The sequence below is a fragment of the Pteropus vampyrus genome, unplaced genomic scaffold (assembly GCF_000151845.1).
Source record: "Pteropus vampyrus isolate Shadow unplaced genomic scaffold, Pvam_2.0 Scaffold97, whole genome shotgun sequence".
NCBI classification, from domain to species: Eukaryota; Metazoa; Chordata; class Mammalia; order Chiroptera; family Pteropodidae; genus Pteropus; species Pteropus vampyrus.
In genome coordinates this window covers 7,868,409-7,890,310 of record NW_011888878.1, presented here as the reverse complement: position 1 = coordinate 7,890,310, position 21,902 = coordinate 7,868,409, and the positions used below count along the sequence as shown (strand labels likewise).

General features: G+C 48.4%; 1 protein-coding gene across 10 annotated transcripts in view; it reads right to left on the bottom strand.

The window, feature by feature from the left end:
* Window positions 1-21,902, bottom strand: part of IQSEC1 (IQ motif and Sec7 domain 1) — a 117,208-nt gene that overhangs the window by 13,653 nt on the left and 81,653 nt on the right. For 9 of the 10 annotated variants that reach the window (XM_011364469.2, XM_011364471.2, XM_011364475.2 and 6 more), the window contains 7 exons: window positions 12,892-13,053; window positions 10,121-10,243; window positions 8,471-8,637; window positions 3,538-3,677; window positions 3,075-3,104; window positions 1,406-1,531; window positions 150-249 (listed from right to left, as the gene is read on the bottom strand). In XM_011364469.2, the coding sequence (XP_011362771.1) occupies window positions 150-249; window positions 1,406-1,531; window positions 3,075-3,104; window positions 3,538-3,677; window positions 8,471-8,637; window positions 10,121-10,243; window positions 12,892-13,053 (848 nt within the window). The remainder of the gene's footprint in view (window positions 1-149; window positions 250-1,405; window positions 1,532-3,074; window positions 3,105-3,537; window positions 3,678-8,470; window positions 8,638-10,120; window positions 10,244-12,891; window positions 13,054-21,902) is intronic. The other variant, XM_011364473.2, reaches the window with a different exon arrangement.

Below are 21,902 nucleotides of genomic sequence, written 5' to 3'. Positions count from 1 at the left end.
TTGATGGCAGAAAGAGGAAGGAGAGAGAATGGGAAAAAGAGTGCTTCCTGACTATGAAGTTAGAGCTGTGTGACGGTCATAGCCATGTGTGGACAAGTGCTCCAGCACATACACATCTAGGCCAAGGCAGGACTGCAGGATAGACTTACACTGGTTCTCGAAAAGCAGGACCTGCATGCCATACAGGGAGAAGGACTGTCGGAAGCTGTACGTCACTGAGTTCTTCTTCTTCTGGAAGATCTTGGTGACCTAGGGGCGGCCAGAAACAAAGGCTAAGTCACATCATCTTCACTGCCCCGGAGCAGCTCAGGGAGTTCAGGATTATAAATGGATTTGGCAATGTTCTCCTGTGTGAGAATTACTCTGCAGTTCAGAGGTCAGGAGACCCTTGTGGAAGGGAAGAGCTGACACAGGGAGGAACATATGTACATTCATGCCTGGATGTGGATACTGTTTTCTGTTCCTGTGAGACCCTGGTGCCATTCTGGCTGGCTACAAAGCGCTTCAAACCCAGCAGAAAGGTATAAGGCATATTATCTCATGTGATATCGAGGGCACTGTGCAAGGGTCTTATGTCCATCTGACCACTGTAACCTTTTGAGAGATTAATTTTATAGTGGAAACTGAGAATCAGAGATCTGAAGTGACTTGCTTAAAAGGGATGCTTAATAAAGGATTTGAACCCACATTATCTGGATTATGATCTCAGGAATCAGAGAAGAGTAACTTATTCTCAAACAGGTGGGAACTGGGGACAGGGGCCTCTGGCAAGAAAGTCTGTGGCATGCAGGAAAGATAGAGATCCAAGAACATGTTCCTCCTGCTCTCTGCAGGGGCATCTTCACCCCTACTGGCTCGCAACTGTGCTGCCATTTTTTGGGCTAGAGCTCCTCAGTCTCCCTATCTCTCTGCCACCCTCAGTCCATTAGTCCTGAGGCTGTGACTAACTCAGGCTCAGGCACAGGAAATGAGACCTTTGCTTGGATTCTTAGGAAGAGAATCCCACTGGTGGCCAAGGGGACAGAATTAAGCCTGGAGATGTTGAGGCTGACTTTCCTTTCTCCGATGGAGCCTCCCTGCGAAGGGAGCCCATGCAGAGGAAGAGCCTATGCAGCTAAGAGACAAAACATAAAAAGGAGTCCTGCTAACAAGTCTAAGCCTCTGGAACCTGCCACAGCTAGGGCTCCAAATCCCCCTCTGGACTTTTACATGAGCCAATGAAGCCCTGTTTTCATCAGCAGCAGTTTGAGTTGGATTCTGCCCTCGGTAACCCAAAGACATGGGAGAACTCTACCCCTCACCTCTACCCTACAGCTATGTGTGCATTTTCTCATGCTCAAGGCACATAGCCAGGTCTCCTTGCACTGCAACTCTCAGTCATGACACCCAGTGGGGCACCACATACCACCAGAAGGTCGTTAAAAAGGAAGATTTCTCGCTGGTGCAGTCCGAGTTTCTGGGGCTTATTTGGGTCTGGAACCTCGAAGAGCCGGCAGTAGCAGACCAGACGCCGGTGAGGCAGAGAGAGCACCTGTGCAGGGAGGGAAAAAGCAGCCCTCAGCCACCTGACCCTCCTCTGAGGGCTGGGCAGCACAGGACTAGCCTGTGTGCTAGAAACCCAGCCCTTGGGCCTTTTGTTCAAAAATGCCTTATCTTGTAAACCATGCAGAATGAAATGTATTTTTTGGCTTGTATCAATTTTCTCAATCTGTTCTCAGGAACTCTCCTGCAGGACCATGGTAAATACCTCCCTTCTTGTAAGATGTCCCTTCAATTCTTTTAGGCAGGTATCAGATTTCTTGGAGCAACATGCTCACATGTGAACCTCTAGCCAGAGAGGAATGCATATTTTCTGAGTCCCCACAAAGTGCCCATTAAACCTGCAAACATTTTTCCAGAGATAGTCTACTCTAGACGAAGAAACTGAGGCACAGAGAGGTTGAGCAACTTGCCTCAGCCACACAACCAGCTAACTGCAGAAACTTGGGAGATTTTCTACTCCTAAAGGATTATGATGCTTCTGCAGCCTGAAAGACCCTGTCCAAACTCTTGAACCAGCAGTCAATGCTGTGGGACCTGACCTGATCCTCTGCTCTACACACTTGCCTTGAGTTCAAAGAGTCCCCACCTCGCAGCCCAAGCTGTTCTCAAGGCCTGGTGTGACAAACCATCAGGGAAGCCCAGTCATGGCTCTGGGAGTTCCCAGGCTTACCATGCAGGAGACAGATAAGTTAGTAAGGAGACAGATAGCACACGCCTGGATAAGACCCCCAGCAGGTAAGCATGGTTGGAGCCAGAGAGTGTTAATTCTGCTAGGGGCACCCTGGTAGAGGGCACCCAAGCTCAGTGCATCAGGAAGACAAGAAGAGGGGAGGGAAATGTATGGCCCAGCCTGGCATGCTCAGGGAGCAATGCTGTTTGGAGCAAAAGTACAAAAGAAAGATGGTGAAATGTGGGGCTAGAGAGGTGAGTGAGGGCAGGTCATGGAAGTATCCAGTTGTCTTGGTCTCTAGGGGAAACTGGGAAGAGGAGGGCAATTAGAGGGGTTTGTGAGCCTGGCTTGGCTGGCCAGTGATGGGTAAAGACACACGAGGGATGTGTCAAGGGACTGCCAGGTTAGCCATATATATGTGTGCTCCAGGGGTGTGCAGACAAACTTCCTCAAGGTTGTGGAAGTGTAAAGGGTCCTGATGCATGAGCAAGTTGTTGTGGGCAGAGCATGGGCTGGGCAAGGAAGGAGAAGACCCTCCATTGCACACCAAGATCATTTGTTTCAGGTGCAGTATCTTGAGGTCTGGGTACAAGCCTTGGTCTCTGAGCTCAGTTAGACTCAGACAAGAGGAAAGGAGACTATCTGCTTTCAGAGCCTAACAGCACAGCCCTCCCCGTGTGGCCATGAACTCTGGGCCTGCAGAGGTTCGAGGCTGGGATAATTATGAAAACTAAATTTCTTATTGCCCCAGAAATTAACTCAAGCAGCCAGACCTGTGGATCTGGGAGCCAGGAAATATGATCATGCTGGGCACCCCCAGGGTGGGATATTAGCTGGAATGTGAAAGCAGAGGGATACTCACACAGCCAAGCCCATGATGCAGGGATCCAATCTACATGGGGAAACAGTAAACAAAGAAAAAAGATATCAATGTTCTAAAAGATACACCCCACCCTAAGGGAACTAACAGGCAATGCAAAGTCAAAGAAGCAATGTCTCTCCCACAGCACCTTTCTTTAGCTCAGTCCAGCCACACTCCAGGGGGTAAATGGGGGAGGACCTACTGTTAGCAGGCTCTGAGGGGGCTCTGAGGGCATTCTCAGGTCACCAAGGAACCACTGTACAATTCTGCCTGTTGGTTTGTTAAGCGCCTTAGGTTCTCTTCGATTTTAACCCAGAGCAAAGGTTCATTAGTCCCAAATATTAGAAGCCACTTGAATCAAAGCAACCAGCAGGTCTGGGGTCAAACTGAGAGGGTTGGAAACGGTTGGTGAGGATCCCCGCACCTGCCAGCTGCTGCCCTGGGACACAGAGCCACCACATACCGGCTTCTTCCCCACGATGAGCTTCTCCACCTTCTGCACCTGGGATACGTGGTCCTCATTGGTCTTCAGCTCTCGCTTGCGGATCCGCTCATAGATCCCGATCAGCATCTCCCGGGGAATGTCTTCACCATCATCCACCCCTGGGTAGGAGACAGCAGCCAGGTATTCAGCCCCAAGCTCACCCTGAGTTACCATTTTTAAAACCAAATCAGAACAGCAATCCTTTTCATCAGTCCCAATAGAACCACAGACCTTCCAGACCCACAGCTACTGAACATCCTCAGTCATCCACAGATTCCTCAGAATCCTTCCACCAGGGACAAGGCCAACACAGCCACCTGGACTAGTGTAGGGGGGCTGCTCAGAGAGCTTGATAAATATTACCTTGCAGATCCTGACCACAGCCCCGTGGGGTGGGCATAACCATTCCTGTTCCACAGATAGAAAAGCCCAGGCCCAAGCATGGGGTTGGGGTTTGAGTGAGGGGAGGCTGTGTAGACAGCGTTTGTGAGTTCAGACTCCAATGGACCTGGGCCCAAGTCCTCACTTCATCCCTTGTTAACCTTGTGACTCAGTCTTTCTGAGGAAGTGTGAGCAGCTCATGGCATGCTCCACAAAATGAGAGCTCAGTGTGTCTGAGCAGTTTTGCCAGCTGTTGTCCCACATCATGTGGGCAGAAGCTGGAGGCCAGGACTCGAACCCGGATGCCCTGACAAATGCACACCCTTTCTGCTATACCACCCTCAGAATTGCTGTGAGTAAAGAAACTCAAACCCATATCCATCCTCAGGCCTCAGACTGGCTCATGGTTTGATAACACACACTATTAATGAGGCTATGGGAGGGGCATCCCATAGACTGCAGGTGGGATGGTGAAATGGTGGGCAATTTGGCACTGTCACAATTATAAATTCAAATACCCTCTGGCCCACTGATTACATTGGGGGAATTTATCCCATGGGACAGGATACACATACAAGGTTATTCACTGCAGCATTATTTCCAAATAGGAGAAAACCGGAAGTAACCCATTTACCCATCAACAGAGGACTGGTCAACCAATCATCACACACTGGCACAACAGAGTACTATGCACCTGCAAGCAGCAATAAAGACCACAGCAAACCAACATAAAAGCATTCTATTGGATTTTAAAAAAAATTTATTTTTCAATTACAGTTGGCATACAATTTATGTTAGTTTTAGGTATACAGCATAGTGGTTAGACATTTATATAACTTACAAAGTGAATCCCCCAATAAATCTAGTACACCTGACACCATAGTCATTATTGACTATATTCCCTATGCTGTACTTTACATCCTCATGACTATTTTTACAACTGGCAATTTGTTCTTAATCCCTCATCTTTTTCACCTAGCCTCTCCAAACCCCCACCCCCAACCTGGCAACCATCAGTTTGTTCTCTATTTCTATGAGTCTGTTTCTGTTTTGTTTTTAAGATTCCACATATAAGTGAAATCATATGGTATTTCTTTCTTTAACTTATTTCACTTAGCATAATACCCTGTAGGTCCATCCATGTTGTTGAAAGTGGTAAGATTTCATTCTTTTTTATGGCCGAGTAATATTCCATTGTATATATGTACCACATCTTCTTTATCCAATCATCTACTGATGGGCACTTAGGTTGCTTTAATATCTTGGCTATCGTAAATAATGCTGCAGTGAATGTAGGAGTGCATGTATCTTTTAATTTTTTTCATCCCTTTACTTTCGGTCTGTGCGTATCTTTCAATCTGATGTGAGTCTCTTGTAGGCAAAGTATATAAGGGTCTTGTTTTCTTATCCATTCAGTCACCCTTATGTCTTTTGATTGGAGCTTTAGTCCATTTAATATTTAAAGTAATTATTGACACATAAGTGCCCTTTTATTATTCATATTTTTAATCTTTTAATTATTGACACATAAGTGCCCTTTTATTATTCATATTGCCCTTTTATTATTCATATTTTTAATCTTTTTTCTCCTCCTTCAAGAAGTCCCTCTAACATTTCCTGTAATATTGGTTTGGTGGTGATGAATTCCTTTACTTTTTCTTGTCTGGGATCTCTTGGATTTATTAAATGAAAAAAAAAAAAAGTAAATATAGAAGAAGGTAAAACCAATCATGGAAGTCTGTACTTGCTTGAATAGAGGAATTTTGAGTGGGACTTCAGGAACTAAACACTGATGACCTCTAGGGGTGGAAAGTATGGCCAGGCAGATGGCAAGGGTGGAAGGCTCTGCTATGGACCTTTTATATCTTCTGGGGGTTTTAAAACTTAATTTATTTTTAGAGCAGAATGAAGTTCACAGAAAAATTTGGGGGAAAGTACAGAGATTTCCCATATACTCTCTGCTTCCGCATCGGCCTCCCCCATTATCAACCTCTCCAACCCAAGTGGTTCATTTGTTACAAATGATGAACCTATACTGACACCTCGTAATCACCCAAAGTCCAGAGTTTACCTTAGGGTTCACTCTTGCTGTTGTACTTTCTATGACAAATGTATAAAGACCTGCATTCATCTATCATACAGGGAGTATTTTCCCTGCCCTTAAACTCTTCTGTGCTCCACATATTCATCCCTCCCTCTCTACCACCCATGGCAACCATTAATCTTTTTATTGTCTCCATAGTTTTGCCTTTTCCATTATGTCATATAGTTGGGATCATACAGTATGTAGCCTTTTCAGATTGGCTTCTTTCACTTAGTTATATGCATTTATGGTTCCATGTCTCTTCATGGCTTGGTAGCTCATCTCTTTTAGCGCTGAATAATATCTCATTGTCTAGATATACCAGTTTATTTATCCATTCACCTACTGAAGGATGTCTTGGTTGCTTCCAGTTCTGGCAATTATGAAAAAACTGCTAAAAACATCTGTGTGCAGGTTTTTGTGTGGATGTACATTTTCAACTCATTTGGGTAAAAACAAAGGAGCATGATTTCTGGGTTGTATTACTTTCTGGCTTTGGAACTATGTGAAGATAATACCCAATTTAAAAAATATACATTAAAAATTTTTTAAACAAAAACAATAAAAAGAAAATACTGCTCATTTGGCTCCCATGCTGGTGAGCTATTCCTCTTCTACCTATCCTTGAACCCCCACTGGGGAAACTGGAGTGAGTGATTCTGGAGAAAATGTGTGTCCAGTTGTGTGTGTGCACGGGGGGGAGGAGGGAACCTCTAAAATAAACAAGCTAGACATGTGCCTGGCACAGTGCCAGCCTAGCTTTGGGAGATCAGGATCCTATCTCCTCTGATACTCACTTGCTGTGTGATCTGGTCAAGTCCTGTCTCACTCTGAGCCTTAGTTATTCCTTCTAAAGCACAAGGAAGATGGGGCAGAACACCTCCAAGTCCCTGGATTAAAAAGAGGTGATTTGGCAGGAACAGCCCAAGCTAGGGAGATAGAACCAGCAGCTCGCTCTACTGGTTTTAGGGTGCTCAGCCCCTACTCTGGGAAGTGGGATGATAACATCACCCTGTCTCCCAGACTAATGAAATGGCTGGGTGTAAAGATGAATACGAATCACAAAGCCACTGACAAGAGGGCAAATATCTGACTCAGCAGCCCTGTCCTTCCCTGAGTCTTCTGTCCTCTGGGCTAATCATTTCTGGCTCCTCCTGTTATTTCTCATATAGCTATCAACATCCTAGTACGGTGGTGCCCACCACCAGGGGGACATCAGGAAGGTTCAAATCCCAGGGAGGGCCCCGTAGAGCCTCCATGAGAGAATTATCTTGCCCCAAGAGAGGGGATTGCAGAACAGAAGTTTTACATAAATAAAGGAGAAGAGTAGACAATATAAATGGCTCAACAAGCTCACAGTTGGACTTGACTTAGACCAGCTTTTTCTCCTTTTATAAAAATATGATAACATTTCTAAGGGGACCTCAAGCCTGCTACAGCTGGAATTTCTCAAGAAGAGGAACATAGTTCCTACTCTGCCTTCCAGGTACTCCAGGTGCATGAGGGACATGCTGTCAGCTAACATGGAGCCACCTGGAAGACAGCTGCTCTCTTTTCAATTCCTTCCCTACTTGATGCCAGGAGAAGGCCTCCCTTCTTGCTGCCTATCTCACCAGCACCTATCTAACATGGATCCACCTGCTAAGGAAGAGAGGGCAGTCTCAGCCTCAGGGCCCAGCCAGCAACAGCTCTGGCTGGAATTAACAGTGGTGCTTTCTTTTCACTGTATTCATTTTTATAATGACTGCCTATGTGTGGCAAATGCTACTGGTTTCCCATTTACAGTGATGATATAAGGTTGCTTTAAAAAGTATAGTTAAAGAAACAAAAACAAGGCAAGTCAGTTTTAAAAGGAACATGGAATGTAGGAGAGGAGTGGTGGGGCAGATGCTGTGAAGGGCACAGCAATGATGGGAGACAGGGTATGCTGGCCCCTCTATTTGGCCCCCGCCTGCTGGAGGCCTCAGGGTTCCCAGCACTTGGGCTCTATTCCATGCTCCTGCACATCCTCCCAACCAGACTTTGGTAAACCTGTGTCTGGCTCAGCACTCTGGCACTGTGACAAGCTGCCTTCTCAGGCCTTTGTTCTCTCTTAAGAAACTTCCCTCCACCTCAACCTGTCAAACCCCTGTGCATCCATACCAAGCGAAAAACATCACTTCCTCCAGAAGTAAGGCTCCCCGCACCCAGAGACTCAGGCATGCGTTGCTCAATCTGTACCCCCACTATCTGCACCCTTAAGACAGCACTTGCCCTTTATGATAATTTGTGCTGCATTTGCACATTATTGGGATCAACGCTCCCTGAAGGCCCTTCTGCCCAAGAAGTGGGTGCACTGGAGCCTGGCTCCCTTGTTCTCCTGCACCCAGCGTGAGGCTATGTTGAATTCACCTCTCAGCCCCACACCTGGGAGGCTGTGCTTCTGAGCCCAGCGCAAGGAGAGCTCACCTCGGAGGTTCTTGACGAAGTCCTCCAGCTTCATTTTGCGCTCAGGCTTGACGTTGGGGCTGTACATGTCCGTGTTGAGCAGGATGATGGCAAAGGCCAGGATGAAGATGGTGTCTGGGTTCCGGAACTGCCGCACTACCCCGGGGTTACAGATACAGTACCGCTGGCTGGAGGTCAGGGTGAGGGAAGAAGGTCAAGGCCACCTCAGTCAGGAGCCTGCCCCTTACTCATGATAGCCGCCACAGCTTAGCCTAACACTAAACAGCTGAGGCTGGTCACTGCTCTCTGAGGCTCAGCTTTTGCATCTGGTAAATAGGGATAACACTTGCCTGGCAGAGAGTCCACCCTGACTATCCACTCATCCCTTCTCACTTTAGTTATATTCCACCCACCTGCACTATAGCTGGCAGTGGTTCTCAGGGTGAAGACCACATTCTCCAATCTCCCTAGGAGCTGGTACAGCCAGATGACTAAGTTTTGGACAATGGAATGTGAGCACCTCCAAGACTGTACCTTAAAAGGCAGGAGTGTGCCCTGTACTCTCTTTCCCTGCCTGGAACAGCAATGTGATAGTGGGTGTTGGACCTGTGATGAAAGGAGCCTGGCCTCCTGCACCAGCTCAGAGGGAGATGCACTTCTGTCTTATTTCAGCTGTGGCTGTTGGGGCACCTTTGTATGGCACCTGAACCAACAGCCTCACTAATATACTCTGCCTCACTGAGTCATCTGCTTACTGTCCTCACTGCTTTACCCACTGCACCCACCTCCAAGAGGCTCCCTCTACCGGTAACCTCGTGGAGGGGTGAGTGAGATGGGTCTAGACAGAGAAGAGAAACCAGGTGAGGCAACATGACTGAGGTAGCAGCCATCAGCGCTCAGACAATGTGGACTCCAATTCTGTCTTCCCTGTTAGTGCCATCCCCTCCAAGAGACCCTCCCGAAAGGAAGTGGCTGAACATTCCCCTGGGGCTGTCCTCTTCCCATTCCCTAGTTCCTCCCTGGCCTCACCACTGGTGCTAAGCCAAGAGATCTGGGTCAGCAGCTGACCAATGTCTGCCATGCCCAGCATGAAGCACAAAAGCCCCTACACAGCCAGAGTACACATAGTACTGGGATGAAAGACTGCAGACAGATGACCTTGAGTGCAGGCTCTCTGTAGCACCCACACATCCTAAGTGGTTTAAACCTTCAATCCTGTCTAGGGTAGGTACTCTTGTTATCCTCACTCTATAGGAAAGGAAGTGAGGCACAGAGAGTTTAAGAAAAAAGCGCAAGGTCACACAGCCGGTAAGTGGTGGAGTGAGTGTTAGAAACAGGCCATGTGGTTCTGCAACTTGAGCTATGAGTCACTATGAGGGAGTGGCTGCCCTTGGAAAGGGCAAACAGAAGATAACACAAATGAACTCATAAATGGATGAGGTTCATAAGGACTTGGAGGAAGATAAAGACTGTTCAAAACTCTGGCTATAGCACTAACCACCAGAACACCTGGCACTCAGGAGGGGCTGCTGCCTCACCGTGGCCCAGGCAAGTTCAGGGCCACCTGACCCTGCATAAGGAAGGGGGCAAAGGGAATTCAGCCTGTAAGCTAGGAATCTTCCTCGACACCCTCTCCCTGACCCCTTCCCCTTGCCCTGCCCTGGTCCCAACCTGAAGGCCTCAATGAGTCGCTCCACCTTCTGAGCTTCCCCCTGGACCCGAATGTGTGCCTGGAACTTCCTGAGGGCTTCATCCAGCTCCATGGTAGAGAAGTCCATCTCATCCACCACGCAGCTGAAATGGGACAAAGGCCATGTCAGGGTCCTCTGCCTGCACAGCCTCTGCTGGCCTTCCCATTAGGGAAGGTGAGCACATGCTTGCAGAGGGTAGAGCACAGATGGGGTTGGTGCAGGAAGGGCTGTGAGCCACCCTGAGGGCAATGGGAACAGGGCTGCCGCTTGTCTGAGAGGGCCCTCCACTTGACTTCCTCCAATCAGCAAACACTTCAGATTATGGCCAAAGATCCCCATGCTTCCAAGGTGTCCATGAACCCCTAAAACTAGGAAAATGTTGGTGCTTATATCTATGAGTGCAATTTTTACATACAGGAAGCCACAGCATATGGCTATTCTCGATAAGGCCCGTTGGTGCAGAAAACACGTTTCCAAGCATGTATGTTACACTAGGAACATAGCAGAAAAAATGCACAAGTCTTCTCATGTTCTGTGAGGGAGGTGAAGAGCACGCTTCCATCTTCATGAGGAGGAAGTGGAGAATGGGGCACTAACCTAACAAGCAGCGATCTCAAACTGAGCCTGTCCCCTCATGTCAAGGGTATGGGGAAAGGTGGCTGGGTTTGGCTGGGAGTTTTTGAGAGGTGCTTCTGAGGGGTGGTGCTGTTCTTGTCTGCCAATCAGAGGAATGGAGAGCAGAGCTTGGGGAGTCTTCTGGTAATCAGCTTTTGGTTGGTTCTAATCTTATCACAGTCCCACCTCATAGTACAGGCTGCTTTGCCCTCTGATCAGGATCCCTAAAAACAGAAGGTGAGGTCTGCACAAGGGACCCATGTGGCAGGCTCTGGTGTCTGGTTTATCTGTTTGTAATGAAGCCATGGTTACCCCTTGGGGGCTGCAGGGGCCTCGGCCATGGGAGACCCAATCTCATTCTCAGGGTCCACCCTCTGCTAGGGACGATGGGCCTGGAATAAGCTATGGTGACCCCAACCTTCTCTGAGCACTCAGGGACTCTTGAGGCAACAACCTTTGTGAGGAAAGGGAGGGGCCACATGGGACAATCTGCTGACCAGCATCAGATTAAGATGCTGGTGTGGAGAGTAGGGCCAAGGGGAGTTTCACTACTTCTGGAGGCTGCTATTTTCTGATCTAAGGAGAACATGCACGGATCTTCAATGGACCAGAAGCCACTGTGGAACGGGGCACAGAGGGAAGCACAGTAATGGCTATAGGGGTGGGGGGACTAGACCGAGATGGTCTTGGGCCTGATTCATGAAGGAACTGATCTGCTTTCCCCTGAACCATTTCCTCACACTGGTTTAAAAGTGGGGAGAGGGGCATTAGCCATACTAACAACACAGCAGACTTTTCCCAATGAGGCCAGAACTGAAACTCTGAGCAGGAAGAAAGCAGCCCAGGTGAGCAAGCCTGGCCAAAGAAGGACACAGATGTAATTCTGCTAGGTGTTGGCAACATTGCTAGCCACATATCAGCTACCAACAAAGGCCCTAGCTCACTGCATCTTCTGTGCGTGTCTGCGTGTGTGTTGTGTATATGACTGAATGAGTATGTACATGCATATGCTCATTGAGAAGGGTGGCACCCAGGCTAGTCCCTCCCCCTCTGACCCTGGGTTTTCTCACCTGTGGTACAAAGAGGCCACAGCACCCACCCACCTTCCCCAGGGAAGCATTAGAGGCAGCAGGTGCACATGTGGCCAGGCCCTTCTTCATTGCAGAGATGGCCTGATCCCAGGGGCTAGAGAGATGAAAGGCACTGCCGTTGTTACTGATGATTAACTCTTTACCCTGCTTTGATTTCTGTTCCTGGACTACCTGCCCAGGGTCAGCCATATCAGCTAATATCTGCCTGGGTCAAAAAAATCCTCAACAGGCCTAGAGATATTCCCCTAGGCAGAGTGAGCAGGATACCTTTACCAAGCTATCCCATTCTATTGGCTTTGGTTCCTCATCTGTGAAAGGGACTCATCCATCCCTGATACCCACCCCGGAAGATGAGATGAGGACACAGGGCATGAACATAGTAAATGCTTTATAAAGACAAGCATCAAATGCAGCTGCTTTTTTACTCAGGATAGTCTCAAGGAGGAATGGAGAGATTCAGCGTACATGCTGGGCAGGACTTCTCAAAACTGCCAGCCAGCTCCTAGGGAGCTGGAAACTTGTTTTTCTGCAGGATTCTGAGTAGCTGAGTGCTAGAGTCCCCAGCAAAATGGGTTGGTGGGGTATGGGGTCAGGAGGTGGGGGTTAGACTCTCACACGCCCAGATCTCCCATCCAGGAGAAACAAGAGAGAGAGGCAGGGACAGAGCTCTGGGTATGGGACTGCCCACCTTGGAGGTGCTAGGGTCTCTCTGGGCCAGCTCCCCCTACTCCCTCTGAGGGTATATACCAGGGTCCTGACCTCCGATTCCACCCCTCCACCCTGCCCCGCCCCCCGCCCCAGTGCTGGGTGACTCAGTCTGACTGGAAAAGGGTAGAGGTGCTAAGGGTACATGTAGTGAGGGCACCCAAGGGTGGATGCTCACGTGTATGTATTGCAAGGTATGATGTGTAAAATGGTCTGGGGGCATCTAGGATATAGAAAGAGGTAAGGGAGGATTCAGTGCATGTCTCAGCAGGTAGGATGAATCTGACAGGTCATGGAGTCTGTCACAGAGATACGTCCAACTCCCAGCCCCAGAACTCACTCTAGCACGTCCCGGTTGAATTGCTTTTGCCGGTTGCCCAGGAACTCGCCAATCATCTGCCGGCTCAGGCCCTTGCGCTGAAGCAGGAAGTGGGCCACCCCCACTGGCGTGTCAGGCACAAAGCCACGCTCGATGAGGTATTGGACACCCTTCTCAGGCTTCCTGCGGGGTGGGACAAAAGACAGGCTCAGCCCTGGCAGCCCCGGCCCCTCCAGGCTTGCTCTCCAATTCCACCCACAGGTACTCAAGGTGCCCCAGCCAGACCTGAGAGACTCCAGGAACCCTTTCCTGTTGCACTCTGAGCCTGCAACGTGGGGGATCCCCAAACTGCCCAGACCCTGTACCAAGAACAGGCAAGACTGGGACAGCCACAGGAGCATGGCCATGGTTGTTGGAGTAGGGACCCTCCCCCACTGCCCTGCACTGCCCCAAACATTGGCCCCATACAGAACCAGCCCCTGCCCACACAGCTCTATGCTCCCGAGTTGGCGTGGGGTCAGCCAAATCACCCACCAACTATAGGCCGGACTTGCCCCTTGTCCCAGCTGGCAAAGGTCAATGTTCTGCTGTCCCCTGGGAGCATGGAGGTACAGGCCAGAGTCAACCTGCCCCATCAACCATGCATGTCTTGCTAACAGCAGTGTCCAGCAGATACTAGATTTCTAAATGCAAGCAAAAGTGAACCTCTTGCAGCAAGGTGACTTTGCTATTTTTATCTTGGGACCACAGTCTGATCTTGTTCTCAGGAGTTGGGCAGGGAGCAGCTGCTGAAGAGTTGGTTCTTGGCACTGAAGTAGTAACAGAGTAGCCCCGTTCCTCCAACCCCTGCCAGGGCCCCGCACATACCCCATTCTCCCCCATGATTCTGGGGTCACTAACCAAGAACCACCCCACATTCCAGGCCTCTCCAGCCACTCAGCCACTGATGCTGTGGCCAGAGTAAGTTATGTTTCCTCACCGACCAGCTCCACACTGGCCCCCACAGGACCCCAGCCCATGCCTGCCTCCCTCCCTCAACTTCTAGGTGAGAGGTCACCCCTGGGCTTGTGTTCCTATGTGGCAATGACTGGAGCACTGGTCTGAGACTCCCTTACTCAGGTGCCCTGTGTCATTCATTCACCCCTGGCCTGCCTGGCCCCTTGAAGCCCTGATATGGTGTCTAGGCCCAGATGTAGCCAGCTCCTGCTTCCTCCTGCTTTCCCAGGTGGCTGCTCTCCCTTCTCTGACCCCATCAACTCCCTCTAGTGTTTACACACAATGTTTTGCAGCATCATGGACTTTCAGGATACAGGCTCTTCCATCCTTGAGAAGCTCAAAGCACAATGACAGAGTGGAACACACTGCAGGAAGAAGAGGCTAAGCAAGGGACCCGAAGAATGCAGATTCTTCCTAGATTAAGTGTCTCCTCTGTGCCAGACACCACTCGGGACAACAGCAGGGAGCAGGGCCAGCCACGAATGCCTAGCACAATGGCAGGCTACAATCTACAGTCTGAAGGGCAAAGGGACTGAGTAATGGCCAGAGAATGTGGAGAAGGGCTCCTGCAGGTGAAGCAGAGGCTTTAGAAAAGGGCTCCTGCAGGTGACTTTCAGTGACCAAAGTGATTAAGGAACTTTCTGTGTAGAAGCAACAGTGAATGCAAAGGCCTTGGGGTGGGAATGGATTCTGCAGGATTCAGGACCAGGAGGCTGCTCCAAGGTGGCTGAGAGTAGGAGTGCTGGGGGATAGGGGAGAGGAGGGCAGTAGATGGGTGGGCCAGACTACAAAGTACTGTGCAGGCCACAGGGGGAGTCTGGTTTTCTTCTGAATGAGATGAAGAGTCCTGGTGTGTTCTGAATAGGGGAGTAATGGGACCTGGTGTCCATGATGTTCCCTCTGGCTGCTCTGTGGGGAGCAAAGCTAGACCCAAGCTAGGAGACTCCCATAGGCATCCAGGCACGGCTGGGAGACAAAGCTGGTTTTGGATATAATTTGAGGGTAGAGATGACAATATTTGCTGGTGGATCCATGTGTGAACCCAAGGGGCTGATTCTACCTGGCAGGTTTCACAGCAATAATGCAGGAAAAGAATCTGGGCCTTGACCAGTGTCCAGGAGCTTGGTGAGCAACTGAAGAGAGGTATGGTGGCAGGAGGTATAAGTGAGGAGCTGGGTGGGGAGGCCAGGCCAGGCTGGGGAGCTCCAGAACTGGGATAGATATGGCTGGCAAAGAGAGCCTCTGAATGGCTTTACACAGGGAAGTGACTAGACTTGGAGTGACCTCTCTGACTGCACACAGCCAGTATTCTGTACATCTGCTGGTATGAATCCCTTGCCAATTGAGAATTTGCTGGCCCTTGGCCAGTCTCACCAGTATAGTGAGGCCCTTCCCATCTCCAATATGCCCTTGGGGGTCCTGCCAGGCAGTGTGGTCCTAGATCTATCTATCTGCTCCTTCACAAAGCTTCCATATTGACTGAAGAAACACATACGCACATGTCCTGCTAGGTGTCACACACAATGACCTGCTGGGTGAAGGGACAGACTCAGGGGGGTAAGTTGTTAGTGCTGCCCTCCCACTGCCCCCACCCCCACCTGCCTCCCCTTATGGCAATGAGGGGGCCACATAATGTGCTTTGGCCAATGCCCTGTGAGCAAAAGAGGTGCTTGGCACTTCCTGTGGGAGCGTCATCATCTCCTACAGCACCCTCTCTTGCCACTGAGAACCCGGAAACTAATACTCAAAGGATATCTCTGCCCGTCTTGGCCCTAAGAGACTTGATGAGCAGAGCCCTAGCCAACCTAATAGACACTGCCTTGACAGAGAAATTAACTTGTGCTGTGTTAGTATGACAGAGCACACACTGGCAGAGAAGGGTTAGTCCCAGCTGGGGAAACTGAGTCGTTGGGTGTCATGATCCATCCCAGGGCACAGACACAGGTGGTGGGGCTCCAGTACCCTCCCCAACTGTGGCTTTTCTTTCTCTTCCTATGAAGGTACCACAGGCCTCTGTAAACTTCCATCTGGGACTCTGGGCTTTAAGAAGCAAAGAGGGCTCATCTGACTCTAGACTCTCAGTGTCTAGCAAGGGCCTGGCCTACACAGAGCATGCCCAAACAAAATGTGCTCTGTATCCAGGCGTGGGGACAGAAGCAACTCAGAGAATGGCTGCCTTACACTGTGTCACCAGGACTGTTTTAAAACCTTCCAAGATCTCCCAACCCCTGCAGGATGAGTTCTGGACTTCTCAGTCCTTTGATTTACTTCTTCATTCACTCCACAGTTATTGAGCGCCTACTTGGGGCCAGGTACTGTTTTAGCACATTTATGTCCAAATAAAGTCCCCATCCTTGAAAACATGCATCCTAGTTGGAATGTGATAAGGGACGGAGATAAACTCCCACGATACAGAGGTACTCACAGCACAGGGGTCAAGGGCATTGCTTTAAGAGCCAGAAGCCTGGGTGCAAATCTCAGCTCCACTAACTAGCTGAGTGACCTAGGGCAAGTTACTTAACCTCTCTGTGCCTTACCTTACCACATGTATAATGGGGACAGCAACAGTGCACACAACAGAGTTACTGTGAAGATGATATGTTAATGCCCTTGAGCTTCAGAAAATATTGGTTATAAAGTGAAAAGCAAAGGGCCGGTGATAGGCAAAACTAAATCAAGGTCCTGCCACAGTGACCTAGAAAAGGCCTGGACTTTAGTGAGAAGAGGCAAGGAGGGACGATCAGGAAAGGCCTTCTTGGGAAGGTGGCATTGAACTGGGAGCCAGGAAAAGGAACCCTGCAAGAAAGAGAAGCCAATGCAAAAGCCTTATTTGACAGATAACAAAAATGAGGGCATAGAAAGGTCAAGTAACTCAGCTCCAGCAAGAGTGCCTGGATTTTTAACCAACTCCTTTGCACTAAGAGGTGCCTAAAATTCACTCTACCCTCCTCATCCCATCGCTGCTACTGGAAATCCACTCTGTCCAACTCTTTTGATCCGGCTCTCCCCGATTTCTCTGTGGATTACCACCAATTATTCTTTTTCTAGATTTTCTTTCTTTCACCCTCTAAGGGCCCGGCATCAAAATGTGCCAAGTGTGACAGTTTTGCCATCTACACCTGACTCGCTCTGCATCCTGGGCCCTGCTATCTCCTCACAAGGTTTTGGCAGGACAGGCCTAGTGAGAGTCTGCAGCCCCACCCTCCTTATCTGCCAACAGCCTAGGCAGGCATTTCCATGTCAGCTAATGATTCAGACTCAGCTGTGACAGGCGAACACATGCAGACCACAGCAGTGGCTTTCCTCAAAGCATTTCCCCTCCCTGGGCTATGAGCAGTCAGTGGCGATGCTGAACTTCTGGGGTTCTCATGAGGCTGTACACGGTACTTAAGGATCACCAATTTGCTGTAACCAAATGCTGAGTGCTCTGTCTGCTCTTTTCCTAGCAGGAGCCTGGGGAGTCACAAACGGGCTTATTTTAGTTGCTTGAGCAGCTGAAAAGTGGAAGTAGACAGCTGCCCAGCACCTTCCTGCCAGGCATCTGATTTCCCACCCCACCTCGAGCTCCATCCCCTGACCCAGCAAGCTGACCTCACTTCCAGCCTGGCCAGACAGAGCCTTGTATCCTGCCGACCACAGTGAGTAGTTCAGAGAATAGCCAGCAGTGCCAATAAGGGAAGAGGGTCTTTTTGCCTGATAGGGTTACCCTGAGGTTGGCCCTCCTGCACTGGTGGGGAGATCAGCGGGGAACGGGGCCGACTCTGGGGAAAATGGCTAAGAGATGGCGGGACCGACTCTGGGGAAAATGGCTAAGAGATGCCCAACAGCTTTTCAGGTGCATGAACCATAAGGACTCTTTGCTTAAACCAGTTTGATTGTGTTCCTGTTACTCTAACAGAGAAGGCTCTGAATAACACAGACCAACACAAGGGTCTGCATACCTACAGTGCCTAAGGATCCTCTGAGGTCAAGAGGCCAAGCTACCCTGGTGACTGCTCTCAGGCTGGCCGCAGGAGTGGGATGGACTCACCAAGTTCAGAGGGACAACCCTGCATGCCTGGAAGTGCCTCTCATTTTGGCAACCCAGGCTCAAATTCTTCCAATGTCCTACAAAGCAGCAGCCACCTTCCATCTGCTCATACACTTCCAGGACTAGCAAGCTCACATTCTCCTCAGGCTATTTTATCCAGTTCTGATTTTTACAAAGTTCTTTCTGATACTGAGAATGCAAGCTGAACCTAGCTGCTGGGGTCCTTCTTGCACTTATCCCAGAGGGAAGGTAGAAGGATGACCCTCTAGTATGGCTGATACACTGTGCAGGACCTGCCTTGACACTGCCTTCTGCCCTGAGGGACTTGACTAGTGTCAAGTGGGAGAGGGTTACGGACCCTTGGATCTCTGAGGACCCTTGGATCTCTGAGGGCCGTAAGGGCTACCAGCTGGAGGAGTAGCTCATGTTGAAGTGAATGAGACCCCAATCTCCATAGTAGCTCAAAATATTCCTAAGAAAGCTGGTTGTTTAAACTGTAAACATTACCAGCAATGACAAAAAGCTTCAGGACCCATCAGAACCCTGGGGCCAGCATTTCTGGTTCTGTGGCCTCAAGCTGGGCCTGGACCTCTCTGAGCCCTGGCTCCCTAAAGCCAAGCTTCACAAGATTACTGTGAAGATTCAAGGAGATGACACACATGAAATGTTCGACACAGTGCCTTACATATACATATACAGGCTATCATCATTGTAATTTTCATTAATCACAATAAACATGTTATATTCAAGGAGCACGAAGTTGGAGTTAGCAGATCAGGAACCCAACCCCAACTCTGCTGTTTACCAAAAGAGGCTGGTCAAGCCCTGCTTGCTCTTCTCACAGGCAATGCACAACTGACTCCCGTGGATGTTGGAAGGGTGAAATCTCAGAGCACCCTCCAGACCCACAACAGTGTTCTCTGCCTCCATCCTATAGCAGCTCCAGCAGGCAACAGGCACGCAGAAAGGAAAAGCAGGCAGGGTGACACTTGGCAGCCGGAGGGCCCCAGGAGCTAGGTATGAAGAGAGGAGAGGCCTGCCTCCCAATGCAGGCTCTAGCCCAAGCTGGAGTTCCAGCACACTATCACACCAAGTGGTTGCTGAGGCCCTGCTTACATGCTCCTTAGAGAAAAGGCGATCTTATGAGGGCTCCTATTTTATCACAGGGCAACTCTGGGAATAAGGACACTCTTCCAGAGGTGGGAGAGGTGACCTCCTCTAGCAGGTCAGGAACAAGCTCTACCTGGCAACAAAGGTTTCCTTTGTTTTGCTTTTTCTCCCTCACAGTTTCACCCACTTTGAATATCTCATTCTGACTCTCCATATCCCTCTCAAGAAGGGGTTTATTTTGGGAAAACTCACAGCTAGGATCAGGTGGGAACTAAGGGTGGTCTGGAAGGCTAGGTGGGTAGGGGAGGCAGTTAAGGGTCTGGGCAAGGGTGGAGAGCTGGGGAGGGAGATGGGGCAAGAGATCCACAAGGAGTAGAGGTAGGTAGTAGAAAGGTAGGAGGTGTGAGGAGGGAACTTCTGGAGAGGGACCTCAGCCTTGAATGGTAGGGGTGCTTAGTGTCCTTAGTGCTTAGAATCCCCTGCCCTTGGTCATCCTCAGCCAGCAGCTCCAGGGGACACAACCAGCCACATCAGCAGCCCAGCCCTAGAAGGCCTCAAACTCTCAGCTCCAGTTTTGCCTCTTCAGAGAGCCCTGGGCCTCTAGTGAAGACTGCCAGTGGGCATATGTCTGTGAAAAGGCTTTATGAACCAAAAAGCTCTAAATCTGTGTAAGAAAGGCATTTGCTTGTTTAAATAAAGTGGTTTTGGAAAAGTAGTTTCTCCTTCAATCCTCCCAAGGACCCCTGAGGTGGTAAACCAAGGCTCAGAGGCAGTGCAGGCTGCACTGGGAGGAAGGCCGTGCTCTGTAACATGCTTTCCTTGATGAGCGGAGGATGTGTTTCTCAAAGAATCCAAGGGCTGTTGCCACAGGGGAGGAGGGCTGCCCATACAACTTTGCCCTATACCCTGGGCAGCACTACTGATTATCACTATCTAATGTGCTCTGCAGCCACAGAGCTAGAACTACGTAGCGAGGTATGGGAGCCAATAACTACAAGTGGGCATCTGCACTGTAGCTAGTGCGCCTGAGGAACTGGCTTAATTTTAATTAGCTTTAATTTCAATTTAAATAACCACCTGTGGTTGGACCTCAACGTTGTAAAGGATCAAGGTAGACTGAGCTAAAGGGAACTCCAGTGAAAAGTCCATCAGGATTTTTTATGAGTCGTAACGAGCCGATTCTAAAATTCATGGGGAAGAATATGTACCAAGAAGAGCCAAGACAATTTTTAAAAAGAACAAAAGAGGGGTTTTGCCTAATAAGAAAACATATAAAACTAAAAGTCTGATGTTGACGGAGGAATTCTTTAACCATTAGTGTGGAGCTTCATAAGTATCTCTAGTCTGCTCATTGATACGTCGCAGGTCCCTAAAAAAGTGCCCGGAATGTAGGAGGTGTTCAATAAATATTTGCTGAATGAATAAAAGCAAAAACTCATGTTCAAGTAGGAATGAGATGAAATTTCAAGTCAGTAGAAAACGGATAGACTATTCAATAAACTGTTTGGAGACACCTGGCTAATTCGTATAGAATAATAAAAGCTTGCCCCCTCACCTTGTACCAGGCTCCAGAACAAATCCCAGGTTATACTCCTGAAGAGTATAAAACAAAACTATAAAGGCATTGAAGAAAATTAAAATTACATTTATGACTTGGAGCAGATCTTTTAAAATACAACATAAAAAATAAATTAATAAAAAAACACTGATGATTTGACTAATTAAAATTAAAAATTTCTTACACAGCATGGTGAGTACAGTATACTGTATTGTATTTTGAAAGCCAATGAGAGCAGATATTAAAAGTTCTCACAAGAAAAAAAAAATTGGAACTATGTGTGGTAATGGATGTTAACTAAACTTACTGTGGTAATCATTTCCCAATATATACAAATATTGAATTATTACATTGTACACCTGAAACTGAGATAATGTTACATGTCAATTATATCTGTTAAAAATGCAAAAAAAAAAAAAAAAAACCAAAAAAATTTAAACCTTCTGTTGGAGGAGAAAGCATAAACAAAGTTAAAAGATGTATAATTAAAAACCACTGAATTGTACCCTTTATAGGGTGAATTGTATGTGAATTATATCTCAAAAGTAAAAAAAAAAAAAAAAAAAAAAAATGTGCCAGGAAGAAAATATTTATAAAGAATTAGTATCCACAGTATATAAAGAACTGCTAGCAAATCAAAATAACAAATAACTTACTAGAAAAATGTGCAAAAAGAATGGACATTTTATAGAAGAGAAAATCCAAATGGCCAAAAGATACACATATAGATGCTCTATCTTGAAGCACGGAAATGCAAATTAAAACATCCAAGAGCTTTCTACCCTTTGATTGGGAAGTGGGGGACTGATAACACTGAGTCTTGACAAGCATGTGAAGGAAACAGGAACTCAGATCCAGCTGCAGAGAGAGGAAATGGGTAGCGCCCCCTTTTAAAGAGTAAATTGGCAGTTCCCATTTCAATTAAAAACATGCCTACCAAGCCCTGACAATTTCACCTCTAGCTACCTTCCTTAGAGACTCCCTTGGGAGTGTGCATAAAGATGAAATCCACACTCACCATTGTATCATGAAAAAGTGAAAGCAACTAACCAGATAAGTATGGATAACCACACACGGACTCCTACATAGCAGCAAGCAGGAATGAGGTGGTCCACAGCACTGACATGGAAGATCTCCAACAGCAAACCACATTGATATCACAGTAAGGTAATCCCCATTACTCCAGACCCAGATGATGTGAGCAAGACCACAGTAACAGCAGCTAATACTTGGGCAGGGCTTATTCTGTACCAGGAGCTACTCTGAGTTCTTTGTACATCTGCTTATTTCCCTCTCACATCCTGTGTGGTGGGTGCTATTAGTCTCAGTTCCATTGTA